Raw genomic sequence first — 27,129 nt, forward strand, 5'->3', positions numbered from 1 at the left:
ATTCCCTTCCAAACTTCATTGATTTTCACGGACTGTGAAATTGAAGATATCTTCATTGATAATGACTCGCAAAGGTGTCGGGTTAAAGAGCTGTGGTAGTGGTAATCTATGAGAACAGACATCAAATAACAACAGAAGACTAAGAAATGTACTTTGTTTTATGAAAAGGTGAAAACAAAAGCAATGTTAGAGAATGATTAACATGTACCTAGGTATACTGGTTAGAGAACTGCTTAGTAGCAAACGCGACTCCGCACACTAGCGCGTAGTAAGCCGCGGGATGATTGGTGGTATTCATGGGTATCTCAAACAAGGGTATTAGTGGAATCAGTTCTTGTGTTTGTTGTTTCATTAATCCATTAGTCCTCTCCTCCAGTTTCCAGGAATCCCTCCTAACGCCATGACACCACCCATTGGATGTTCAATCTTCCATCTTGACATCTCCTTCCGTCTCGATTGGGCTCTTGCTCATATTCTTCAACATATAACTTCTTTTAAAGTACTCATTCGGATGGACAATCGTCTCCAACTGTGAAGCGCCCCATGTACCGTCATCTCTGACTTTCTTGATCTCTTGCTTGTGTACATATTCAAAGACCCTGTATAAAGATTAGCAACCTCGTATATAAGATCGGGTTTTTGTATAGCGAGGCCGGGAAAGGGAGCGGTATACCTATTACAAGCCAAATGAAACTTCGTTTTCTCCTTATCCTCTTTCACCCCTCTCAACACCTCCTGATCTTTGACACCGACGTTTTGCAACAAAGCCGTCAAATTATCAATACTGAAATGCCTATATGGACACCCATGAGCTTCCCCAGGTCCAGGCGGATGTTCCGTTAATATCTTTTGGCACGAAAACGGAGTATATCCACCCCCCCTCCTATTCGAATCGCCTCCTACATCACCATAGGTGTGACGGACATTATATCGGTATTCTTTATTGAACGTATCATCGGTGATCTTGCTGAAGCTGGAACGCCAGAATACCAAACATTCTTCGAGGTTCAGGCCGATGCCTTTGAGGAATAACGTGTATTGTAGACGGCCGAAATGTTTGAGATGCGCGTCGCGGCGGAGTGAACGGTGCAAGTTCTGCATGCAGAGAGGGAAGGAGGAGGAAAGGGTGTCGATGTTGCGGGCTGAGATGTCTGCGCCAGGGAGGGCGGTAGCGGAGGAAGAGTAGCTTGCGTCGGGGGTTGTGAAGTTTTGCGAGAGGTGGGTTAGGATAGGTGTGAGACGGTCGTCTTCATCTAGTCTAGGTAGAGCTCGCGATGTCAACTTCCTAAACATTAGCATATCATCCCACGTAGAAAGTGGCAACACAAACAAACCTCTAAAGCCTTGTCCAGCCTGCTCGTAAACTCCGCAACCACCATAGATAGCTGTTCCCGTCCAGGAACATACGCCTTGCCAGCTTTTAAAAATACCCTCCTGCTCTCCACTAGCTCGGGGACCCTTATCCAGTCTACTTTGAAGTAACTCTCTTCCTCAATCCGTTTCGGATAGCCACCCCCCGCAGCCCTCAACTCTTCCGCAAATTCCCTACGCTCCTCGTCACTAACAGTCTCCCACTCCAGATTCAAGCCCTCCACAAACGCCATCCGTTCCCTCGCATCATCGGCCTGGAACCTGAGTCGAAAAAGCATGGACTCAACTCGCGAAAAGCGCCTGCGCAAATCCTCCGTGGAAGCAAAAGCTAGGCGCAGGATGAAGTGACTGTAGTGGTCTTTCTGGCGCTCGGCTTGCAGGGCAGTGGACCCAGAGGTTGAGGAGGAGAGAGGGAGGTATTTGTCGAGGAGGGGCTTCATGTGCGTTGCTGTCTCGGCGGGGGATTTGTTTCTGAAAGAGCAGGCTTCGAGTTCTGCGAGCACTGTCCATTTCCAACATTAGCAGATATCCAACACATTGAAAGAGATTGCATACCTCGCAAACGATCAATAGCCCATTGTTCAAACTGCTCGAGCGTGATATCGGCCGTAGGAGGCGTGGCATAGAAGTTCAGGCGATGCTTATACTCTACATTCTGGAAAGCTGGAGTCGCAAATTGCTTTTTGCGATGGTCGAGAGCTGCGCGCCTCTTGGGGTCAACTCGTGAGAATTCTTGTCTGATCATGGTTGCTGTTTATGGTCAATAATCCAAAAAGCTGTCTTGGTGGTGAGGGTATAAGTCTCGCGTCTCAAAGTTCGACGCGACGCGACAACGCCAAGGCCGACAGGGGTAAGTGCCACTCCACTACAACGCACCGCCAAAGAAGCCCCTTTTTTCTTATATTACACCAACACACGATTTGGGGGCTGAATATTGAGACGTGCAACAAAGCTGGAACCCTGAGGCGGATCCGATTATGCCTGGGGTGGTACGGGAGGCCCGAGCGAATGATTCAACGATACCTCATATTGGAGAGAACGAGGCAACGAGGCGTCAAGGGACTTCATTTGGGTAATTCCGTAATCTGCAGAGGCGCTTACGCCGAGGAGCGAGACTCAAGAATAATTTTTGATTGAACATGTTGGTAAGTTGCTATTCTATTCTTGCCGGGCATGAGAGTGGTTTATGACAAGGCTGAAAGGTAACAAGTAGACTATGGCCATGCATTCAGGCAAGTTCACATATCTACCAGCATAACCTCGGCGTTTAAAGATCATCCAGCACGAAAAACATCATTAGGAAGAATACAATTCAATTCAGAGCGTTCTGTCACTCGGTTTATAATAAAGGCAAGTACAAACATCACAAAACGCAAACAGCATCACCACCTCGCAAGCGCGGCTTTTCCATTCCCAATAGGACTCTTTGGATCCCCAGCACTGCCACTCCCACTACCACTACGACTTGCACTCCCACTTCCAAAGCTACTCTTCTCATTATCATCACCCCAGTTAGCCGTGCCCATCTGCCGTGGAGGCGCGAAAGGACCAGGTGCTCCTCCTTCCTCGCTACTCTGCGTGAAACCAGAAACATTGCTCAACATGCTGCTACTCCTGCCTCGTGTCCTGATTCCCTGTGCAGGGCCGGTGGAATTGTTAAATGCGCCGGCAGCATATGCACCAGAGTGACTAGGTCCGGCAGCGTTCCAACCGTAAGCAGTGTTCTCCGGGATGGCGTTCGGATCCGCGGTGAAAGGGCTGGCCGCAGCGTTGAGGTTCTGAACACTGGCATTTGGGCTGGCTGACGTGTACATCTCGTTCTGAGTCATGATATCAATGCCTAAGACGAGACCGTGGAGTGCGTCGCTAACGATGGTGATCTGGTGTTCTAATTCGGCGAGGCGCTCCATGTACATCATCTCCATGTTAGATCTGTTAGTTTCATTATCAAACCGCGCCTTGTCTTTGCGTTGGACCTCATCCAGTCCTTTAGCGTTGGCTTCGAGAATGCGGTCATGCTCGGCATTGAGCTTGGTGATGCGGGATTGGTAGCGTTCACGCTTCTGTTGAATGCTTGAGAGTTCGTTCTTGAGAGCGAGGACGTCGCGGTCGGCGCATTGCTTGGCCTCCTGGATTTCAGCTCGGTACTTCTTATGTGCCTCGCGCTGTGATTGGAAGGCGGACTTGGCGGAAGTGTAATGGGCGGTGTCGTCGGTAGGGATAGTCTCCAGTGATTGGATTTCTTCTTCAAGGGAGATGAGAGCATCCTCTGCTTGCTTCATGTGCAGGTTACTTTGCTGGATCTTCTGCTTAAGACGGTCGTCGTTGCCGCCACCAGTCGCGAGGTTGGCAAGAAGCCTATCGAGTTCTTTACGTACTGAGCTGAGCTTTGTTCTTTGATCTTTGCGTTCTCGCTTCTGTCGGTTGCGTTCTTCGGCTAGCTTGATCTCTGAAGAAGCAATGGAGGTTTTGAGTGTTGTGATTGGAGATCCTGGTCGGCCAGAGACTTGAGGATTCGGTGATAGTCCAGCCGTATCTGCAGTGGGAACCTGTAGAGTTCTAATGCTCGTGGAAAAAATGATAGCACCATTGGCAGTACTAACGAAATCACATTCGTAGCTGGACGCAGCTGCAAGTCCTGAAATCTCTCCGTTCCATCTCGTACCCTGTCCTTCTGGTTCGTCTGGATCCGTAGTTATTCTAATTCGCGTAAGATGCCAAACTGTTTGGTTGACTCGGACGAAAAATGGTTTCGACTTGTCAACCCCAGAAGCATCCAACTTTTTCTCCTCACAATTCTCCAAGGGTGTGTGGGTGGGAAAGTAACTCGTGCTGAAAGAAACCTCATCAGATCCAACATATGTTATCCATATTCGATCCGCCTCGGTATTGAAAGGTGCGTTTCCAAGGTTATTGATGTCTGTTGCGTTTGTGCCGGCAGACTCGGCTGCTGTGTGTGATGTTTCATACTCCTTTACCATAACGATCTTTGTACTGGCTAAAGCTGCCCATAAAGGCTGCCGTATACGGACCTGCGCGCTTTGTTTCCTCTTCTTCTTTGAATTTATAAGCGTACTGCTGACGGGCAAAGAAGTCGAGGAATCATTGTCTAGACTTTGCGTATTCGGCGTCGAGGAATCATTGTTCGCATCTGCCAATGCTTTGCCAGCCTCCGGATCGCCTATTGATACTGAATTGACTTGTTTTTCCCTCCTAACATACCAGTCCCTGACATATCGTACAAGGCCTTGTGCTAAAATATGTATCGCAAGAATGCTTCGAATCCAACCATGCGCTCCCTTCTTATTCCTAGTTTGGGCAGCGCGCTCCAAGGGATCGTCGGGATCCGGGGAGCCCATAATTCCGCCTGAGGATGAAAGTAAAGCGCGTATACCAGATTGCTTGATGTTTCCACTTCGGGCCAGATGGGAGACTCCAACGATGCCAAAGCAGACCAAAACATTGTTCAAGCCGGTCTCTTTACCACTGGTCCCACCCCCAAGAGTCAACGCAATGACTGTCTGTGCCAAGTCCAACGCAATATCCTGAAGGGAGCCCCATAAAAAGAGCCATATGAGCAATACAAACAAATCGACTACGACGATAGTAGCCATAGATGGAGTACCCAATGTGCCTTCAAAAATATCAACAAAGCTTAATCCAGAAGTCGCAGAGGCCGAGGGAGGGACGAAGGTCAAGGTAGCAAAGAGTAGGTGGACCAGTGAGAGGAATGTCGGGGGGAGTTGGAGGAGGACGATGAGGATAGCAATAGTGTCGTAGAGAGGACAGGACCTCAGAACCGTGAGCGCGTAACTGAGCGGTCCAGAGTCACGATGTACAGCAGGGTTCTTGGCAGCGTTGACATCGATTCGGCGGTGGTTTTCCTGGGAGACGGAGAGAGTAGACATGTTGTGCGAGTATTCGGACGAGGAGGATTCCGAATAGCCAGAGAAAGAACCTCTCCTCAGAGAGTCGACGGGTGCTTTGTTGTCTGCAGCGAAATCAGCAGCATTTGATTGTCGTGCGTGTCCATTCGTGTGAGGAGGTGTCGCAGGCAGAGGAGGAGTTGACGGATGGCTGTTCTCTTGTTGCTTGGCGTAGCCGTTGAGATGACCATTGCTCTTGTGTCTCTGCACCCTCTTGCCGGGGCCTACAAGCCCATTCTCGTGCCTGGTGTCCCGCTGGTTCGCAGCACCCTGCTGTCGCTTTGTTGCGGGCTGGCCACGAGGCATGCGCCTGAATTCTGCTGACCCAGAGCGACTTCCGAGTCAGCGTAGAGGGAGCTGGTAGGCAGCCGGGCCGGGCGTGTAGTGCGTACACAGTCGACTGTGTAGGAAAGGAACGTCGACCCGGGTAAACATGTGTATAGGGGTGTCGGTGTCCTCACTCGCTCACTCGAAGGATGGGATTGGGTGGGCGTGGAGTCGTGGAGTCGTGAAGTTTGGTGAGGCTCGGGAGTCAAGGTTGGATCGAGTCGAGGTTTGTACAAGTAAAGTTTGTGTCAGCGTCTTGTTCTGCGTTGTGTGGGTGAAAAGTCAACCGGACTCCATTCAGCACGGGCCATATTGAATCCTCATCCTGTCTCATGCGCTTATTAAGAGTGAGTAACGAATAGACTTCACTTGTCAAGGGTTTTGTGCTTTTTTACTTTTATTTACTTGTGCGAATGACTATCATGGGAAGATGATGATAGAATAACATATTAATTTATATGCCAACTGTTCTTTGTTATTGTTGGCCCCCTATATACTTATATTCTCATCCTATGGAGGCTTACTCAGCTACTACAGCCAGTACATTCCCTCGTACGGTCGGAATACAATTCCAAGTCCCCCACCAAGCCACCCGCTCTTCACCTGAAATCGGGGGGTTTGGTGTGACAGTCTCGCAGTGAAAGGCACAGCGCGCATCGCATCCATCTCACGCCATGTCAATATAAATCCTCCGAACCTGGCGCAGGGGAAGCGGGGCATCTGGTAAGGCAGGGCATAGAGCTCCGGCACGCAATATATCACCTACATGCAATGCAACATCAATATAACATATACCGGTATGGCATACGCAATAGAGGCCCTCCGTTCTTATCATATTATGCCTCGGAGGACACGCAAGACTACTAGTAGTGACTGGAAAGTACTCTCTTCCCATGGCTAACACTGGCTTCTTCGGTATTTCTCGCCGAGCGCAAAGAAAGAAAAACGGCCCCCAGCCTTCTGATGACTTGCACGCGCACGAGTCAAGAATCCTTAATCCGAACCGATCCAGGATCAACCCCGCGAGCATAAGAACAACAACCACAAATAAAGTTGCAGAAACGTCGATCATCGTAACTCTTCCATGAAGCCATCACAGATAAGGACTGTGACTAATGCTTAAAGCCTGCAGATTATTTGCTTTCAAGAGTTGCATTGTGCGGAGACCCTTGTCACCAGCCAAACGACTTCAACCACGATGCCTCGCGACCGGCACTTAAAAAGCCTTCCGTGATTGCCTCAGTGCCTCCCGACCTCGGTGTGTATTCGTGTGTGTGGGCAGCAATATCAGTGGACACTACTCACTTCCTCTCTGGAGCCCTAAGGTATCTATCGGCTACGCTTGCAGCTGTCTGTTTGTCGTCTGACGATCCTTGACCTTCAAGACCCGAAAACGGTGAGAGAAGCACGGCGACTGTGCCGATATTGATCCACCATTTCCCTTCCCACGCGCCGTAGAAGCAGCCGAACACGAGCATCCGAATACTGAGGCCGGAGACCAGGGACTTGAAATTTCTTCACGCCCACGTCAATCATATCTCACATTTTACTGCCTCTATAAGGCGTACGGCAGCTGAATCATCTCACCGCATTGCGGCTTGAAGCGGTGACGAGACATACAAGTCGAGCTAAGGGTGAGGATCTTCACTCTTGTATAAAGCACACCACTTTCGAATATAGCTAGGTCTCTGCTATTCTGATTTGACGCCTGCATAGTGCTACTCAATTAGTCCAAGTACATGAGGCTTTAGCCTTCAAAGGCACACGGCTCTTTGCCCAAAGGTGGGGAAATCAATTACTTCGTAGATACCTCGTGATACTGTACCACAGTCTTGCATCCATTCAAACTTTAGGATCTTTGAGTGGTAGGTGGGGTCGGTCGAGTTACACTTGAAATAATGGAGCATAAAGCGCTCTTCAGCCAATAGCTCTATAAGCTACCCGCCACCTTAAGAGGACTCTTATTCGATAAATAATGCGAAAACCTATCAACTTACAACGGCAAAATACAATTCTATCTTATGTTCGCAAGAAGCCTTAACCAATTTGTGTTACCTAATAGCACTAGCAGAAATTTTTCTTGCGGTGGAGATATCTCGGCAAAACTAGGTAAGGAATATACATATTTCTTCACAAGCGCCAGTCTTCATACCAAAGGGGCCTTCGCCTGACAATTAGAACAAATCAGAACGATATTCCCGACAATTCTTACTTGTTAGAGGGTCAAGGCACGCTTAACTACTTTTCTTCTTTAATCCTCGTGCTTAATAAGAACCATCGCTTTATGCAAGTAGGCTCAATTCGATTGCATTTAGTGTGCACGTGATCACCAGAGTCCTCTTGAGACAACGACTTTGCAAACAACTAAGAGGTATACTGAGGTCTCTTTGCACTTGCTATTAATCATCTGTTAAGATATTCACTGAAGCCCTTGACAAGCTTTCCACCACCTCGATTTGTAGACTTTTAAGCGCTATATTAGCCTTGTGAGGACTTACTATCACTTGAAAGATTCTGCCTATCGCATAGTTGCGCAAGTATAATGGATATTGCGACTTTAAAATCCAATCTTTAATGCCTTCTACCTTTCTTTGCTTACTTTCAATTCTCACCAGGAAATCATGGCGACCTAGTCAAGTGACGTGTCTCTGGAATTGCTCATAATCGTATTTTTAATGCGTGTTTTACATCCTCGGCGTCTCTCTATTTCATGTTAAAATAATATTCTAAAACGTCTATTGGCATTTGCTTACATCATAGCAAGTCTTTGAATCACACATCACGAGACACAAAAAACCCCCTTCGTCAGACAGCAAGAGGTTTTATCAACACCAGGAGCCTCCATGCCCGCACTTGCAACAGGGCTCTTTAGCCGCCACCAATTAGCTTCCACATTTTTCCCAGACGACCAGATAGAAACACTTTGTTTACTCAACATTGCTTAAACATGTAGCACATACCTAGGCATTGGCTTATGAAAAGGTTTCTATTGGATTGTTCGAGCTCGGCACACGATTACTCACTGACGCTGTTTGCCAAAACCCCCACGGAGATATTGTTACTCCTCCGTTTGGCCAATTCACATACAGCAGGAGGCTTTCTAAGTCGATTATTGGCATGCGATGTGCTTAGCAATAAGGGGAAATAAAGAGAAGATAGAGAGAAGAATAGAATTCTCGTACGATTATCCTATCACCGGAACGCCTTTTGGATGCAAACACATTACACATGCGTTACAACCCAAAAGCTCTTGGCAATCAGAGTACTACTTAAACCCATGATGTGCTTCTGCGATCACTTCCTCAACAACAAATAGAGATAGCTCCTCCTTTCCCATGAGCAGCAACGCCAATAACTTCACGTCAATCTTCCTTCCCCTACATCCTTGAACACTTCATCAAAATAATCTAAATGTCCAAACCCATCCGTCTCGGTGCTGTCCAGGCTGAGCCAGGCTGGCTGGATCTACAAAAAACGGTGCAAAAGACTATCAAAATCATCGCAGACGCAGGCGAAAAAGGCATCAACATCCTCGGCTTCCCCGAAGTCTGGATACCAGGATATCCATGGTATGTTCCTCCCTTCCCCTCCCAATATCCATACATAACAAGGTCTCTAAGGAACATTTGGACGCAAAGCGTGCCCCAAAACCTACAAATGGCACACACATACATGGCCAACTCGCTCTCACGCACCTCTCCCGAAATGGCGTCTATCCTCGCAGCAGTGAAAGCAGCGGGGATTTTCGTGGTGCTGGGATACAGCGAGAGGGACGGTGGTAGCATCTACATGGCACAATCGTCCATTTCCCCGGACGGCATCATCGTCTCTCATCGCCGCAAGATAAAGCCTACGCACGTCGAGCGCACGATCTGGGGCGACGGCTACGTTCCCGGCTCGTTGAAAACAGTCGTCGACACACCGTTTGGGAAGGTCGGAGCATTGTGCTGTTTCGAGCACTACCAGCCTTTGCTTAGGTATTACCAGTATTCACTAGGCGAGCAGATCCATGTTGCGTCCTGGCCGGCGTTCTTTGAGGTGCCGAAGGGAAGTGATTGGTATCTATCAGGGAAGTCCGACGGCAAGTTTGCTAGCAAGTCGATTTATGGCGCTGGAAGGGCAATGTTTTGTTATTGTTAGTACGCAGGTTGTGAAGGAAGAGAACTTGGATTCCATGCATTTGCGCGAGTTGGGGGTTTCGGACAAGGTGTGCTACAATGGACGTTTTCCGTTTTTAGCCGCTAATATGATCATTGATAGGCCGCCGGAGGCTTTTCTATGATTTATGGTCCTGATGGCAAGGAACTTGTTGAAGCACTAGCTCCTGATGAAGAGGGAATTCTGCAGGCCGATGTCGTGTTGTCAGATACTGATTTCTCGAAAGCTTTGCTCGATCCTGTGGGACAATATTCGAGGCCCGATATGCTGAGTCTGCTCGTAAATGCAAAAGAAGGCAAACACGTCATCGAGAAGTGAAGATTTGGTCTGCAATAACTAAAGCTGCATGTGACGCTTGGTCATATAATTAATTGCTTCAACTTCATTTAATAATCTAATTCCGAAGTGTGCAGCCTGCTAAGTTTACGAACAAGTCTTAGGCCAAGTGTTATACTCGGGTAAACTTTAAAGAAAACTTACCTCCGTGCTTGCTTATAAACAATCAACAATTCACCCCCCTTATCTTCCACCTCCCGCCGCCGACCATACTCCCACAATTCACCGCTGGCTAGGTACCTAGATAGGCAAGTATATTCCAAATCTTTGTTGCACATCGCACCAATATGGTCGTCGAAATAAGGTTTAGGCAAAAGCTCAAATGTTCAGATGAAGATATATCTCCCTAGTTTTGCTGTCTATGAATTGCCAAATATGGAAAGGTTGCAACATTCACGCTAGAGATTGATATCAAACTCTAATTATATTTGCAATGACTAAATAGGTAGGAATTTCAAAAGCGCATTAACTTATAAGGCGTGTTAAAAAGCAAGTGCTTCGCGAAAGCTTTCCTCTCTAAAGCTACTATGAGATATTATTGTTTTTCTCTACTAGGACGAGACCTAGCAAAACTATGACTTGGGGATTATATGATCCCTTGAGCTTGTCTTATCATATAACACACCTCTATTTATTTAAGTGCCGTAACTTCCCCATTAGAGCAACATATGCCTACTACTACTGTTTGCCTGGTTCTCCTAATTACCAAATGCTTAGTATATACTCAGTCTCGTTAATCGCTATCTATGGAGTAGCTAGAAGATTAGTGAATGTCATGTAGGTTTAATGATATTGGATTGAATACGTCCCTAACATTCCGATCACGGCAAAAGCTTTTCTGTCCTAATACAGATGCTAAGTCGCATGCCTTCCTTTCTTTAAACGCTACTTCATTACACAGAGCCGTATCTAGAGATCAACAACTTCTTTAGCCCCCAACAATCCGACTACCTATTTCTCGACCGAGAAACATCACGCACAATGGGCAACTCTCAATCATCCCGGAATAGCTCCATCCCAGCACCAAAGGCCAAAGTCAATTCACCCAGCGTCGACGAAAAGGCCCACAATGTCGATGCACGCCTCGTGGACGAGCAAGCCATCAAGTCGATGCTCTCAGCAATGAAAGCCGCCCTTGGCGCTATTGACAGTACGCAGCTCTCCTGACTCTATTCCAGTTCCTTTTCTTTTTGAGCTGCAAAGATCATGGAAGTTTTGAGACACGGAAATATGCTCAACTCCAAATAACTTCCCAACAGATAAATTGCAACTAACAGCTTGTAGTGGGAAAATATGGCCTAGCCAAAAACATCCTCAACACTGTTATCGACAAGGCTCAAGTCCCTTTGATATCGAATCGTCGGTTCGTCGATGAAACAGCCACCAAGAATGTACTTACAGCAATGGGAGCTGCCTGCCGCGCCATAAACATGTCAAAATACGCCTTGGCCACCAGCATCATTGCTACGCAAATAGAAAAGATGCCCCACGTTGTCGACGAAGAAGTCACCAAGTCTATGCTCTCGGCAATAGGAACTGCACACCGCGCCGTCTACAGTAAGCTAAATTGTTATTTGGTCTTTCCTTTGCTGCGCTACTTTTTAGTCCTAGCTACTCGTTCTTTTTGGGCTTTCCATTATTTGTATAATACATCAGGCTAACATGGTATAGTGGGCAAATACGCCTTGGCTGCCGACATCATTGTTAAGCTCATGGACACTGCCCGCTTCTCGGCCAACGAATTTCGCCGTGCAGCTGCAGAGTATCAGGTCCGCTGCAAGAATAACGACCAGCGTATCATGTACCTTAGCCAGACCTTGACGATGTACGAGCATGTATTGGAGCTTCGACCGACGAACAAGATAATTTGGTTGCTGGTGAAGACTTGTGCGGAGGATCTGCGCCAGGCTAAAGAGGCCGCGAGAGTGAAGAGCGGAGATCACCAAGATCATGGTAGAGGGATTTAATGGTGAGACGAGATGCTCTTGTAAGGTTGATGAAGCATTGAATTTAATGGTGAGACGAGATGCTCTTGTAAGGTTGATGAAGCATTGAAGTCTCGAGCTGCCTTGTGAAGTGGTCGGATCAATTCAAGAAGGCTAGCTTGAGCTGACATGAAGGCTTGGATAGTGCATTCTATTACTCTATTAAGTTGAATGCTACTTGTTTCCCACCAAGCCATGATGGTGCTGTTTTGATTAGGCGCAATGTGAAGTATCAGATCCCTGTGGTCTCTTGTTTTGGTCTATCATTTTCAAAACATATTAGTCGGCTGTTTGTTTTACTTCGTTTCTCTGCTTACTCATTTAGGCGAGAAAAGGGGGTGAGCTTACTTATTATAACGGTTGCTGGTACTCGCGAATTTATTATGACCTCCATTCAGATCCCCGTGGATCCTGGAAGCCCAGCATGGATGCTAATGAGCGACTACCTGGGTTAATTCCTTGATCGCGTGCTAAGTTGGATGCCTTTTGGCTTGGGATCTTGCATTGCGAGAAGGCGATTCGTTGACCTACAAAGACTCCCTTTCTCTAATCCTGGAGAATGCCATATTGATCATGCTTTTGGGTCCAAAGTTTCTTGCGGGAAGCTTGCAGCGGTTCCTACCAAAGCACTGGCGTTTAGTCGGCCAAGCGACGAGTACATTCAAGAAGTACATATCTGGGAATATCAAAAAAGAGAAGGCATTCATAGCGAAGGCAAGACCCATAGAGGCAATTCCATCAGTGCTATGGTTCGAGCATCTGAAGAGGCAGCTAGAACATCCGATGCCAGCTTCTTAACACTATGATTTATTATAGTACGAAACCCTTCGCACATCTACCCTCTTCCCAGCCGTGGTCAAAACTACCGGCCCCCAGCCTCGCTCCTTGAAAGTCGGATCTCACCGCTGGCATGAATATCATTCCCACATTTCCCTCCATACACTCACAGCCACGCTACTGGGGCGCGGATGTCGATACTTGGCGCCCAGAGCGATGGATCGAGACGTGCCATGAAGCTTCGGCAGAAGGATCTGTTTTCGATATATCCACTAGAACTAAGCTCTTCGAATTTGATTCGGATGCTGGTTCCAAGAACGTGGAAGCCATACAAGTATCGGTAATAGAGAAGCGCAAAGGTTATGAAACGCGGGCATTTTGTCATCTAAGTCGCGAGAACTCCATGGGGCTGAGAAATGGGTTGGGATACTACATGGAGCAGTAGAATCGTGTAATTATTACTACAACTAAAGGCAATAGCCCTTAACGCAGGCTGAGCCGCATCACGCACGTAGGTATCATCAAATCAAATAGCCCAAAACCAACAAATCTTAGTTCATAACACCCAACACCTTATACTTATCCAGCATCTAGCTGATACAAAGATCCATCCGGTGTAGACGCACTAAACATACAAATTCGACTAGATGGCTAGCAGCAGCAGATGGGGCTAGAAGAAGAATGAATGCAAATGCACTTGCAATACGCTATAAAAAAATAGGAAACTTCAAGTAAATAATCTGATCTCCCATCATATTCCTATCAACCTATCAACCTATATATGTATAACCACCGCCCTCAAACACCACCAATCAAGCGACCAAGCAACCAAGCAAATATGATATATGCTACCGGAGCAATTCCTTCCTTGTCCCAACGCCAAAATACAATTCCTTTCTTCCTTTCCGTATGCAATGCTGGTATCTTCCTGTCATTCGTATAACGACGATACAAGGGGGTATAAAGTGGTGCGCTGACTGGTTGCGAAGATGGCAGTGGGCATAAATTGCCTTTCGAATGCCGAAAGGTCAACTCAGACGTGACCCCGCCGCTCTCCGCTCGATATGCCTTCATCAATAAATTGTCCGAATCTGTCCATCACCCTGCATTACCGAAATGGTGAATCATTCAGATTCCCCATCCCCATATCAATAGCGTCCCCATTACTACTCGTCCTAAGCAAGTGATTGAACTGCTCCGGTATACTCCTAGGTATTTGCATACCAAAACTCGATGCACTGCCTTGTCGTATTGAAGGTCTCCTGGTCGATTGCATGCTGCCGCTCCGGTGAATGCCCTCGTACTCCTGCTTGAATCCAACTGGTCTTCCGCCACCACCCACTCCTTCACCAAAATTCCCTAGATGGTTGGATGAAGGCAGGGGATTTCCCATGTGAGGCGAGGTTAGATCTGGGAAGCTGTTGTACTCTGCTATGTCTGGGAACTCCATTGGGCTCTGTATTATAGTTGGGCTTGTGTACGGGGTGTTGTCGTTATTATTTGATCCATTTACAGGTGACGATAAGTCGTCGATTCGCTTATCATATGGCATTGGTGTAATTGCAGGACGAGTAAAATCGGTATCAGGCTCGACTTTGAATTGACCGCTCGTCCCATCTCCATTGTAGCCTGGGAAATTACTTGCAACTCCCATTCCAGCGTTGCCGAAGCCATCAAAGATATCGACATCGGCGCACATGTTGTTACTTGCTGGGGTATCTGGGACAGTTTGAAGCATGGGGTTGACGAGGCGAGGAAGGACATCGTGGACTTTGGATAGAAGCAGTGGAAGGAAGCGGTGGTCGCCGTTGCGAAGGACTGATAGAAGACGGATAAAGTCGTGAAGGTAGTCACGGGGTCCGGGTTGGAACGGATCTGGATTGGGGGGTAGAAGGGACAGGACATCCGTTAACGAGCATGCGACGTCGAAGAGCTTCTCAATCTGGGAAAATTAGAACGTTATTCAAACAGGAGACATTTCAACATACCAGGCCCATGCCGTGCACTTCCATGCTCTGTTGCGAGAATTGGGAAGTCATTGAAAGTAAATCTCGGGCGATTTCTACCGGATATTGGAAGGTCATGCTTGGGTCATCATGACCAGAACTCAAGCAGCCATTCTGAATACTCAACTGCCACACCATGGTCCGTAGCCATTGTTGGCTTGTCCTCAGGTCGGATGTTTGATTATCCGTCGAGTTGAGGTATGTCGGTAGGGCATCGTTCAATTGCTTCTGAAGCGCGCCAAGGTAAGCCGGTGAGCAATCGGTCCGTGTCTTGTTCCACAGCGCCATGAAGCCCTCGTCAAATGGGCGGAAGAGATTGACCAGATGCAAGAAGCCGTGTAGATGTTCGGCTTGTGTATCTGAAGGATCGTCGTTTTGGGTTGGCAGTGAGATGGTAGCCTGGAGCGAAAGGGGTCGGTGTCGTTGAAGGGCATACGCTCTGTTGGGGGTTAGTATGGGAGGGAACTATTGGATGGGGTGGGACATGCCTTTCAGTGACAAAGAGCAGCCAATATAGCCTTCGCCTCCTCGACGATTCAACAGCATCAAACTGTACATAGGAATCCTCCTTTTGCAAACCAAGAATATGTGACAGCGTTGTCGCCTCTCGCAGATGGAACCAAGCCTTGTTATGTAGATCCAAACCAAAGTAACATCCGAACAGGAAGAAACTTGTAGCCAAGCTGTTCAATGTCGGCGCCTCGAGGTAGTCGTAACTCTTCCTCACCCTCAAGGTCTCCTCCATCAACAGGTTCCCCGACACAAGGTTCGCACCAGGCAGATTGTCGAGTCCGAGAGGATCGCCAGGTATTGCCATGCCTGGCTGTATCATCATGAATGCGCATAGCGATGTCAAGAGACAGTAAGTATCGACATTCTGATCGGCGTATTGAGCCTGCTGTTCCAAGCGTCCGCGGTGTAGAATGGGTAACGTCGGGTACATGTTTGCGAAGAAGAAGTCGATGCAGTCCTTGATCATGTCACTGGTAAGGAGGCCAGGAGTAGGCGCGAGTGTCGGGCTACATGGTGGGCTGCTGACGCCGTTCAATCGATTCGCGACTTTCGAGGAGAGGGTTGTCTGTCGTTGGGTTTCGCGCAATTCGCTGATAACCTTGGCCCGCGACCCTTTGGGACCCTTCTTCTGGGGAATGGCGTGGTATGTACACGATAATTGCGCCGACGAGCAATTGCGACACGGATTGACGCCGTCGCACTTGACTTTACGACGGTGGCAGGCGTCGCAAGCCCTCTTCACCGACGAGGCCGAAGACGAGGACGAGGACATGCTGCAGGCGACGAGGGATGTTTTTCTCATGGAAAGATGGGGGGAGGGGAGAGAGGATGGAGAGAGGTGGCGGTGACTATCACTCTACTCTCACTCTCACTCTGGAGTGGATGGCGTGGAGTCGAGTCGATGGATTTGTTGGTTGGTTGGTTGGTTGGTGTTTGGGGGAGAATTATTTATCGGGAGTGGATGAAGCAGCGTGGAGAGAGTCTGGAGTAGGTATCGTATCTTTGGAAGGGGAAGGGGGCGAGGCGAGTTAGGGAAAGCTCATTTTACCAGAATGCGGGGATGAGGGAAGGAAGGATGAGAGTGCGACACCCCGGTGATTGGACGAATGGCCGAGGAAGGTGGTGTGGGTGGGTGAGAAACCAAATCCTGGAGAAGTGTGTTTTTGTATGAGTGAAAGATAAAAGATACTTCTACGACAGAATATACAACAAGGGCACTTATGAATTTGGTGATAATTGTGGCACGACCTATCAATACTCATTACTTCACCACTGACTGAGAAAGATTCCAGGAGTGAGTGGGTGGGAAGGAAGGAAAAATGGGGATGTTGATGTTCACAACACGACTCGCCTCGCCTTAGGAGTTAGGACATGGCCGCCAATCCAATACAGCCCCGTCCAGTCTACAAGTAACGTAACAGATTCATGGGCTGTGTCAGCAGAACAAGGGAACCCAATGCTGCTTCCCTCGTCTGACTAACAAATGGCCAACGAGGTGGGAGAAGAGGGCAATGTATGGTGGAAGACTGTCACGAAGAGTATCTGCGTGCTATTATTATCAGTTACCATCGGAATATCATATGCCTCCCTCCACTCCACACTTTCATCTCATCTACTTCGTACTGTAGACCATACATACATATCAACAGCATCTACTACCGTCACGTCGGTCAGCCAGTCAGCCGTAAGATGCACGCCACAATAGTACGAGTACCGAGGTAAGGTGCCCCTTTTCCAATCAAAGTCACGATATCTTCGCGTGGTACGTCGAGCTCCGTATTATTCTTCACACACCGGTCCTTCCGGTACTTCCAACCATTATTCCAATTCATTGCTGTGCCACGATAATCACCTTGCCCCCTTTCACTTGCCTCGATCTGTGGTGTTGTCCGTTCCAATCGGAGCAGATCAACGGCCTGTCCGGATACAGTAAGGCCATCCTCTCCTATTTCGGATCGGGCAGAGAAAGACTCTGAATCTTCTACGCGTCTTCCCTCGAACCTTCGGACTTTGAAGTCTCGGCTTGGCCCCACAGTAATCGATCGTTTATACTCAGTCAGCACTGAAGTCACATAACGTTATCATGTGTTTCAAACGCCACGACCGGTAAAAGAAAGAGGCAAACTACAAGAACATTCTATTCTTATTGCCTACCGTGGCAATCAAGAGGAAGGAATCGAGGAATTTGCATGGCGTGGCTGCGCTGCTTATAATAGCGAAACAAGCCGAGCACCCGCGGTTAACAACCGCCATGGACACGGAACTGACGACAACTTTATTTATGATCATCAAGCATTCGTTCACTGTATCAAAGATCATCCCAGACCGCTATACAAACCTTTTGACAAACTGGATTGGCGATGCGGAAAGTTCAACTCTCACTCGAGTCATGTCAGAAGCCGTCAATCCCCTCTCATCACGTGATCACTCTCATGATGTTTGCAGTTGGTCAATTCTCGGTATTGAAGCAGAACCGCATCTCCTCCTTCCCGTTGCTATGGATCCGGTATATCTCCCATCTGTTTTGTTTCGATCTTTTGATTCCAACAACCTTCGCGGCCAATTGTCCGTATCTAGCAAATCTCTCATTTACAGCAAGCATTTCAAGCCTTGAGAAGTCTCAACGGCTAACGCACAGGTTTTGCCATCCGCTCTCTTTAAATCCTCCGTCGGTTCATTTTCCTTCAATTGCATTCATTATCAATATATTTTCCCTCGCAAGAAAAATTCATCCAAGAAAAGACCCGCAATAGATCCGAATCCCCCTCATCTCTAATCTTTCCCCCGACTGATCTCCAATCCAATATCTCCTTATAGCTTCATAGTCTCCTATCCATCTTCACCTTCCCCACACTCCGCACAATACCCCTCAAAAAGGCGTCCATACCCGCCATGCATGGCCCTGCACTTCACCTGTGGCGCCGCCAAACGGCCCTTTCCCCAGCTTTCCTTTCATCCTGCATAAAAGGACCGATTCCCCGCCATTTCGTTTCGTGCCTGTCTGACGCTCATGGAAAAGACTCATCCAGATGCCTTTCCCATATGCTTACCTTTGATGGAGTCATGTTTTCGAATTCTTCCGTCCGACTTGCTGGAAGCGGAGACTCGAGTCCATTCTGTATGATGATCCGAGTGGATTACGAAGCGTATTTAACAGTCTGGACCCCAACGGCCTGCCTGTGCAGCACGGCATCCCAAAGAAGCCGAGAGCTTGGCTTGTCTCCATAAGTTCTAGTCACTTAGGATGTGATACTATTCCAATTTCTCTGAACGCTAGTAGCTGTTTGAGCGTGCCTTGCCGACGTGCAATTCTCCGTGTGCCTGCGGAGCCCTGAATTGTATATGAAGCCCAGGATGGTTAAGATACTTCGATTAGCAGCAACACACCTGCAAGAAAGTGATGGGATATGGAATAATCCAATTCAATGCACCTTGAAAGGACATGTAGCTATTATTAGTGCTACTAGCACTGGGTCGAAGTTTAAGGGGGGCGTAGGGTTCAAGTTGTTTAGCTTACTCGCTCACTAGAGGCGAGCGATGGAAGTGTAAACAAGGCTCGAAGTTGCAAAACTCCAACAAAGAATTCATTTCGATTTCGATGATAATCCAAAGTTCTTTCCTGACATCAAAAACCCCGTCCCCATCGGCTGGGCTGAAACTCCAGTAGAGAACCCATACAACGACGAGAAGTTCCCTCTATCATCAAAGCCATCCCTACTTAAGTCGCCCATTGATTCCACCGATTTACTTGAAAATATATTAGTAGTAGGAATTCTACCAGCCCAGAACATAACTTACTTGACAACACTTGAATCACCACCAGCGTCAGTATACTGCCAGCTATTACTACAACCTAAAATACCACGCAGACTTACATGAAACTACCAGAGCCATTGTGTCAGCATACCCTACTTGAAATGTCTACATATACTAGGAAGGGACATTACTCACAGTACAAGACTCTGAAGACGAACACCCACACGTTGAACAGTCAACCCGTGCTCCCAAGCCACCAGCCACAGCCGGGCTAGCTATGGCGAATGCAGCAAGCAGTGCGAAGAGGGAAATAGAGAGCTTCATCTTGAATCGAAAGTGTTGGTTTGGACTTTGCAGGTACGAGTTTGTAGCGCGGGTTGTTGTTGGATTGTTTGAGGTAAAGAGTTATGCTTTTGGTAATAAAGAAGGGGCGTGTCTGCTTATATACCTGGCTACAACACTTGATCGACTTGACTTATTGCCGACTTAACTTGACGCTGAGCTCTGAATAGGCTATCTGGTCAATGGAGAACCGTAAGCATAATGCGATGAGGTAGCACAGACATGCCTAGCGCTGAGTCAATAGCATCATGTGAGGTGGTACTCAATGTATATAAAGAAGAGATCGTAGGTAGTTTATACTATGACTTTAGCGTCGGCCGCTCTGTATATATAAAACATCTAGGAATTAGCAGCTTCTGCAGATCCCGTGGACTTTCCAGGACTGACAGGCAGATTGTACCATTAAATAATATCTAATCCAACTACCGATTTGCTAGACGTCATGACCTGGTGCTCTTTGGTTCTGAGTCAGCTTAGGACTATCCGACTATAGATTACTAATTGATGTCTTTCAACCTATGAGCTATGATTGCCTCAGTAAAGAAGCTTTAGAACTATTATCTAGGGAGCAATAAAAAGAGAGCTAGTACTACACTACGAGTATGTCGGCCAAAACAGTTCCCTTTAAACCTAGGTACGAGACGAGAGATAAAGGAAGGGAAACCCTCAAAACAAGAGGAAAATCAGGGACGATGAACAGTAGTCATTGCCAATGAATAACAATGCTAGACAACTTGGAGAGAGAATTGTTTCTGCGAGCGAATTTGCCAAGCGCTTACTATAGTATAACTAGGTCCCCGAACGGATGTGTCTTCCTGCAATGGTATACCATGCACCTATATCAAAAGGGCAAGAAATCCACTGCATTCCGGTGATGACAAGTACTTACCATGAAATGTAATATATACGGCTTACTTATCCGCCGTTGCCATTGCGGGCTTGGATCTGAGACTGCAAAATAGCTCCTTGACCATTTTACATTAGTGAACCTAACATTCGTCTCATCGCTCACTGGAAGCCGGGAACGGACCATTTCTACATTCATATTATCCTTCCACTCGTATGATACATGAATTGAGTGGGTTAAGAACTCGTTGAAGCATCGAGCGAGGCGGCCAAGCAGCTTGCTTAATATAGACGCGGGTGCCTATGATGTTTCAATTGTCAGGTAAGCTCTGTTTCCACGGATTAAGAGATATTCATGGAGCTTTGAAGGGCATGGAAATGGGACTTTCACGCATCGACAATAGTAGCAGCTGCTACATGGCTCCAAAAGTCTAACTACTCCGTCAGAGACTTGCTCTGTATAGGATTCAAAAGAACTTCCATATCTTGTTGGTGAACCGTCTTGGATTATGGTCATAAGCGAATCCTCCATGCACCACAATACTTCATTCGGCGGAAACAGCAGTTTTCATTTCTAGCAAGCTATGATTCAAAGCCTAGCATTCTAAATGACTGCCACTCCCATGATACAGGAGCCAAAAACCCTGATCTTTCCGCCAATCAGGAACGTGCCCTTTGCTCTTGCCGTCGTCAACATCACCGTGAAAGCACTCGCTCCTACGGCGAGTTCACATTACGCCCTGTTGTAGACTCCCACGTCCCGTCCAGAACTCCTAATGTGTTTACCAGGCCAAGGGGAACACTTTCCCTTCCCTCAAGGAAGTTACTTGAGACCCTCCACGCTCCTGGGACCAACAGACCGGAAAAATCGCGTACATATATCTCAAGAGCGATACTTCAACCACGAATGATGGATATCCTCTTCAAACAGCAATCACTTTAGAGTTACGAAAGTACCTGTAACGTTTTTCATGAACCACAACCTTTGCAGGACGTGTAAAAGCAGCAGCATTGTAGCCAAAATTGCACTTGCTGACTGTAGGGGCATATGAATGATTCAACTGAGAAACCACAACCTGTTTTTAAGGAATAGGCCGTTGAAATTGAAAGGTGGAAAATATCAACCACAGCAGATAGAACTAGTTTTATATCTCAACAACTCGTGATTTGTCGGAGCTACTGACAGAAGAGTCCAAGTCTCACGCCCGTAGTTGAAAAGAAGCCCGAGTTTCAAAGTATCTGCAAGCATAACCGCGATATTGCATGACCATTCTGCCCAGAACAACACTATTGCTGACCTCACCAGCTCCTTGATCTTCGGCCTGTAGAGTACTGGACAGTTGAGAGCAGAACCACAAGCATCTCAGACGAGCACTTGAAATTAATTATCTTCATTCATGTCTTACTACCCCCCTCTTTCGACTTCTCCTCTTCCTCCCTCCTATCTAAAATGCGATCTACAATCCCCATGTCCAAAGCCTCCTGAGCACTCAAGAACTTGTCCCTCTCCATCAACCGCTCAATATCATCCAGACTATGCTCCTTGGTCAAATGCCTCCGATAAATCTCGTTCAATTGTTTCCGTACCCTCAATATCTCAGTCGCATGAATCGCAATGTCACTTGCCTGCCCGAAATAACCCCCACTTGGCTGATGGACCATGACACTTGAATGCGGGAGGCAAAAGCGCTTCCCCTTCTCTCCTCCGCATAACAGTAACGAGCCCATGGAAGCAGCTTGTCCTACACATACTGTAGAGACTGGCGATCGGATGTAGGACATGGTGTCGTAGATTGCTAGACCGGCTGTTACAGACCCGCCTGGTGAGTTTATGTAGAGGGTTATGGCTTTTTCTGGGGAATCGGATTCGAGGTAGAGGAGTTGGGCGACAACCGCTGCGGATACGCTTTCGTTTACTTCGCCATTGAGGCAGACGATTCGTTCCTGAGGGCACATGTTTAGCTGTGTTCACGAGTAGGGAGGGATGAGGGGATGAGTGGATGTACTTGGAGCAGTTTAGAGAAGATATCGGCTGGAGAGTCTAGTTAGTGGGAGTCAAGTGGAGAAATAAGAATCGTTACATGTACGAAAGCCGCCTCCCTGAAAAGTTAGTAAGAGGCCAGCTGCGAGGAGGCATTGGGAAGCTTACTATTGTTTCTGTAATGTACGGTATGGGCGTCCACGATTTGGGTTCTGCTCTTTGGGGGAGGGAAGAAAAACATCTAAGGCTGGATTTAAAGGCATTCCGAGCTGGTGCCCGCAGTATCCTGACGGCCGACATTGTATAGAGGTGGAATGGTTGGTGTTTCCCGTTCGAGGGATTCTTGATCTTGTCGTTGGAGCTCGCAGCGCAGCTCCCCTGCAGGTACATTGCATTGCGGTGCGATCCGCGACTCGGTTGATCGTTATTCCGAACCACTTGTACAGTACAGTTTAATATTTCTTGAACATCAACAAAATCCTCCAATACTCTTCAACCTGTACAGATTGCCCCCTTTCCATATCTCCGGTGCGCAACCTCGACATGTGGAATGCTCAGATGCGTAATATCAAGAGGTAGCAGCACTGCAAGGTGTCTCAAGTTTACGACACCATTACCAACACCATGGGTCGCACGAGGGAGCTCACGGGGCTTGGCAAGCTGGGGACGTCAACCCATCAGCGACTGGAACAAACAACAAAAGGGAAAAGGGACGGGGAAGGCAAAAGGGGAGGCAAAGTCGGGGAAGCAACACCTCAGCGACTTGCACCAGCAACAAGAGACGGCAAAAAGAGAGGACCAGGACCAATATCTTCATGCAGCAGCTGCTGATGAGGCAGTCGAAAAAACCAAGCCCCCCTCCCTCCCTGTACCACAAGAACCTTCCCAAGAACCTCTCACACTCAGTGATCTCGATCTCGAAGCTTTCACCGAAGAACTCTCAGCAACCGTCGAGGACCCAGATTCAAACCACAGTACAGACTTTGACTGGGCATGGAAAGACCTACCCATCTCTCCTCTTATGGATCCGGGCTTCCTTGCTGCTAGAGAGAGGTATCAATCCCCAAAGCGCCACTCCCAGAGAAGTACCAAATCAGAATTCCAAATACGACTGGAGAAGAATCCCTACGCCATCGCCCTTGCAACCCCAGTACGCCGGTGTCAAATGACGAAAGTTTCTTTACCACGATTCTTCCTGCAGAATTTCGGTATCTTGGGCCATCCAACAACTGGCCATCCTTATTTTATCCCCCGAGGGATGTTCACGAGCCAGGGAGCCGGCACAAAGCAGATAACACTTGATGACCCAGAGAAAGATGTTCAACCTGGCCACGATGATTCCACGAAGGCGAGCCCAGAAACCCAACAACCAGTTCAAGCACAGCAGAAAGGGTCTGCAGCAAGTGGACCGGGCATGTACACACTGTCTCGATACCCGGTATTGGCAGCTATGTTGTCCAGGGATAGTGGATTTGGAACGGATCCAGTCCAGAACTTGATTCCTGGACGATTAAAATCAAAGCCTGCTGCTCTGGCCCTCTTCAACAAGGCTGTGTTCAGATCCGAAATGCCTGATTTCGTACTAGAGCTGGCGCGAAAACGGATCGTCGAGTTCATGTTATACCTGTATGGACTGAAGCGAGGATACATCACGGCATGGAACGACTGGGACAATGCAAAGCATAGGATGCAGACTGGGGCCTATCTGTGGACAGGAGAGGATGGATCGCCTGACCCTCCCGAGTTCGCTACTATTGATATAGAAGGCAGAGGTGGGAGAGTGAAGAAGATTCCCGTCTACAACTTGAAGGTTTTGCTGGGACAGGAGAAACTGGACGAGCTTCGTGAGCAGACATCTCCAGCGATCATGAGGGCTAGACCCAGTGAAGGTGACTCTATAGAATTGACAAGGCAGGGTCTCTTCGCCGCACCCATTATAGCCATCAATCACCGCAACCATACTGTGCATCTACAGGTCCAGCTTTGGTGGTTGCAAGGATACTTAGCACAGCATAGGGAATTCCTGGGTTAGATGAACATGTACAATAAGCATACTGCAATACCCGTTCCGTGTACATTATATATCATATCAGATGATAAAAAAAGATGCTCCATTCCAAACATACCGTACTCCGTAAACTGTAATCAACAATTCCCAACTCATCTATAACTTGGACTCTACCTTTTTCTCATCCCCTATCCTAGCCAAAATCCAATCGGCAACATCCTTCGCAAACTCATCCCTAGTCTCCGGTAAATCAGCATGCAACTGATGGTACCAGCCCTCATAAGTCTTAAATTCCTTATCCTGCACCTGAGTCTGTGCCTCGAACCACTTCTTACTCGCCTCATAACTCGTGCCCATATCCTTCGTTCCATGTCCCAACCAGATACTCTTTACGTCCTTGTTCAACCTCGCCCTCCCTTCAGCCAAAGCAGCAGACCGATCAAGCATCCCCGCAAGCCCTTCCAGTGTACCAGTATCATGGTCCAGCTTATCCTCCCTCAAACTCTTAGCCACCTCCGGGTCCCGTGTCATGTTTTCCGGAAGCAAAGGATTCGCCATCTTCATATGCGGCAATATCTTCCCTGCTATCCGCCCAAGGAACACCGTGATAGCCGATGGTTCGTAGCCCTTTGCGATGGCGATCAACGGCGATTCGAGAAGCCAGCCACGGATGGAAGGTATTAGATCCGCATACTTTGGATCGCTGGCTAGCGTTGCTACTTCGCCGCCGCCCATGCTATGTCCCATTATGAACAACGGTACGGGAGAGGGTAATTGCGTTTTTATAAAGGACACGACGTCGGACATGACCAGCGTAGTGGGGCCTGTGAGGCCTCTCTGGGAGGGGTTCTTGACGGATCGTCCCCATCCTCGTTGATCGAAGCCATGGACTTCAATTCCACGGGCGGCGAGAGATGGGAAGAGGGAGTAGTAGCGGTGGATATGGTCGTTGAAGCCGTGTATGAAGATTAGTTTTGCGACAGGCGGTCCATCGGGCTGGGAGGGGTTAGCTGGAGCTGGAGCTATACCTTGATAAAGATGAGGGGAGGGAGAGGAAGGAGAAGGAATAAAAGGGATATAAGACCTTCCAAGTATTGGTGTAGAGAGAAATGTTACCAATTTGGTGTGTTCCTTCAACTTCGGTAGGCATTGTAAATTGTGGTGATGGTTGAAGTAAGAGACAATGAATTGGGGTGTTGATAAGCTCCCTTGGCGGTCAGTCAACGGGCACCTCGGCTGAGAACCCTGCCTGTACCTGTATGCGGCCGCAAGTGAAAGAAAGATTTGGTGATCTTTATTTAGGGACCGGAGCAGAGCTTTGAAGCTGTCTATCAAACGTTTTCGGCTCTATGGTAACTCTTCACAGCACCCTTCAGCGGAGTACTCGATGTCTGCCAAACATTCGAGTGCCATTGTCTTCAACATGTACTCGCAGACTGTTTTCCAATGGCATCATTGAAGGTACCTATGCATGTACTCGTCTATACATATAGAAGCCATTCTTCCGCTTCCCAAATCCAGCAACTAATTCTTCCCAGAAAATGATATAGTACTATTACAACGCACAAACAACCTCGAAACCCAGCCCATTATCACTCTTCCACTTCGGCCACGAGATGAGGTTAAGCTCGCTCACGATAAACTCTTCCATAACGACATTATTGGCAGACGAATAAGGGATACACTTTCGACCAGGAAACGAAGAGCCTTTCGGGTTACGGATCCTACTCTGGCCGAGTATACAGACCTAACGCCCAGGATTGTTACTCCGGTATGTCGGCCCTTACTCTTGCTTGCTAAGGTCTCCAATGGCTGATGCGAATAGATATATTCTCAAGATGCCGCCGCGATTGTTAGCTTGCTGGACTTGAACCCAACAGTACCAGGCACAGACGACGAGAAGCTCGAGATCTTCGAAGCAGGGACAGGTCATGGAGCACTCACGCTTCACCTGGCGCGGGCAATCCACGCAGCAAACACTGCTCCGCCCCCAAAACCCGAAAAACAATCAGATGCCCAGACTACAGACAGCCAGGGCGAGGCAGGAACAGACGTGGCAGATCAACAGCTCGAAGCATATACAGCTTGGCTAAAAAGTCGTCGTGCTATAATACAGACATTGGATAATAGGAGGGAACACTCGGAACACGCTCAAAACACCATCAAAAACTACCGCAATGGCATGTATTACCACAACATCGACTTCCACGTTGGTACAATTGAACAGTACATCTCCTCTCGACTTTCCAAGTCTCCGACTCCCTTCCTCTCCCACGCTATCCTCGATCTCCCAGACACGCACACGTATTTCAAACTAGTTGCCAAGGCACTGAAACCAAATGCTAGCCTGCTGGTCTTTTGTCCGAGTATCACACAGATAAATACCTGTGCACTAGACGTCAGAAAGAACGGAACCCCTCTGTTCTTAGAGAAAGTAGTTGAGCTCGGCGCAGCAATCGGTGTTGGGGGAAGGGAATGGGATGTAAGACCTGTGAGGCCAAGAGCCTTTTTGAAAGCTAGGGCCGAAGCTGCGGAGAGAGGTCAAGCTGCAGTAGAAGATAGTGCGGAAGCTGTTGAGCAGTCCGAGGAGGACGGCTGGGAACTGGTTTGCAGACCGAAAGTTGGGCAGAGGATTAGTGGTGGGGGTTTTGTGGGGTTGTGGAAGAAAATGTTCATCGAGTAGGAGATATGATGGATACAATTGTAGAACAACTTAATACCCACTCCAGCTTCTAGTAGTTCTGGTAAGAAGGCTGATGAAATTCGACCTTCCCTAGGGTTTTGTTTTTGCACTTTA

At 47.9% G+C, this 27,129-nt stretch overlaps 7 protein-coding genes across 7 annotated transcripts; 2 read left to right on the forward strand and 5 right to left on the reverse strand.

Moving 5' to 3' along the window:
- Positions 1–421: 421 nt before the first annotated feature.
- 5F3.150 (putative DNA primase large subunit) lies at positions 422–2,116 on the reverse strand (the record flags this gene model as incomplete). The annotated part of the gene is made up of 4 exons (XM_031150958.1): positions 422–599; positions 674–1,281; positions 1,335–1,873; positions 1,927–2,116. The coding sequence occupies 4 exons, from the start codon at positions 2,114–2,116 to the stop codon at positions 422–424; spliced, it is 1,515 nt and encodes a 504-aa protein (XP_031005142.1).
- A 637-nt stretch (positions 2,117–2,753) lies between these two features.
- acrB (putative ubiquitination network signaling protein acrB) lies at positions 2,754–5,732 on the reverse strand (the record flags this gene model as incomplete). The annotated part of the gene is made up of 2 exons (XM_031150959.1): positions 2,754–5,631; positions 5,692–5,732. 2 exons carry the CDS (start codon positions 5,730–5,732, stop codon positions 2,754–2,756), a joined length of 2,919 nt encoding a protein of 972 aa, XP_031005149.1.
- Positions 5,733–9,035: 3,303 nt separating this feature from the next.
- LHYA1_G006019 (Nitrilase) lies at positions 9,036–10,100 on the forward strand (the record flags this gene model as incomplete). The annotated part of the gene is made up of 4 exons (XM_031150960.1): positions 9,036–9,193; positions 9,245–9,709; positions 9,765–9,831; positions 9,885–10,100. 4 exons carry the CDS (start codon positions 9,036–9,038, stop codon positions 10,098–10,100), a joined length of 906 nt encoding a protein of 301 aa, XP_031005148.1.
- A 3,888-nt stretch (positions 10,101–13,988) lies between these two features.
- On the reverse strand, positions 13,989–16,171 carry SUC1_0 (putative sucrose utilization protein; the record flags this gene model as incomplete). The annotated part of the gene is made up of 3 exons (XM_031150961.1): positions 13,989–14,822; positions 14,869–15,351; positions 15,386–16,171. The coding sequence occupies 3 exons, from the start codon at positions 16,169–16,171 to the stop codon at positions 13,989–13,991; spliced, it is 2,103 nt and encodes a 700-aa protein (XP_031005134.1).
- A 5,579-nt stretch (positions 16,172–21,750) lies between these two features.
- clpP (ATP-dependent Clp protease proteolytic subunit) lies at positions 21,751–22,624 on the reverse strand (the record flags this gene model as incomplete). Its single annotated transcript, XM_031150962.1, has 4 exons — positions 21,751–22,287; positions 22,350–22,375; positions 22,431–22,443; positions 22,493–22,624. Coding segments are annotated over 4 exons (708 nt in total), but the record flags the coding sequence as incomplete, so codon positions are not given.
- A 1,864-nt stretch (positions 22,625–24,488) lies between these two features.
- LHYA1_G006022 (putative monoglyceride lipase) lies at positions 24,489–25,482 on the reverse strand (the record flags this gene model as incomplete). The annotated part of the gene is made up of 2 exons (XM_031150963.1): positions 24,489–25,328; positions 25,417–25,482. 2 exons carry the CDS (start codon positions 25,480–25,482, stop codon positions 24,489–24,491), a joined length of 906 nt encoding a protein of 301 aa, XP_031005136.1.
- Positions 25,483–25,778: 296 nt separating this feature from the next.
- On the forward strand, positions 25,779–27,015 carry trmI (tRNA (adenine(58)-N(1))-methyltransferase; the record flags this gene model as incomplete). The annotated part of the gene is made up of 3 exons (XM_031150964.1): positions 25,779–25,793; positions 25,918–26,103; positions 26,158–27,015. 3 exons carry the CDS (start codon positions 25,779–25,781, stop codon positions 27,013–27,015), a joined length of 1,059 nt encoding a protein of 352 aa, XP_031005137.1.
- Positions 27,016–27,129: the final 114 nt, after the last annotated feature.

This window comes from Lachnellula hyalina (assembly GCF_007821495.1).
Source record: "Lachnellula hyalina strain CBS 185.66 chromosome Unknown contig00071, whole genome shotgun sequence".
Classification (NCBI taxonomy): Eukaryota; Fungi; Ascomycota; class Leotiomycetes; order Helotiales; family Lachnaceae; genus Lachnellula; species Lachnellula hyalina.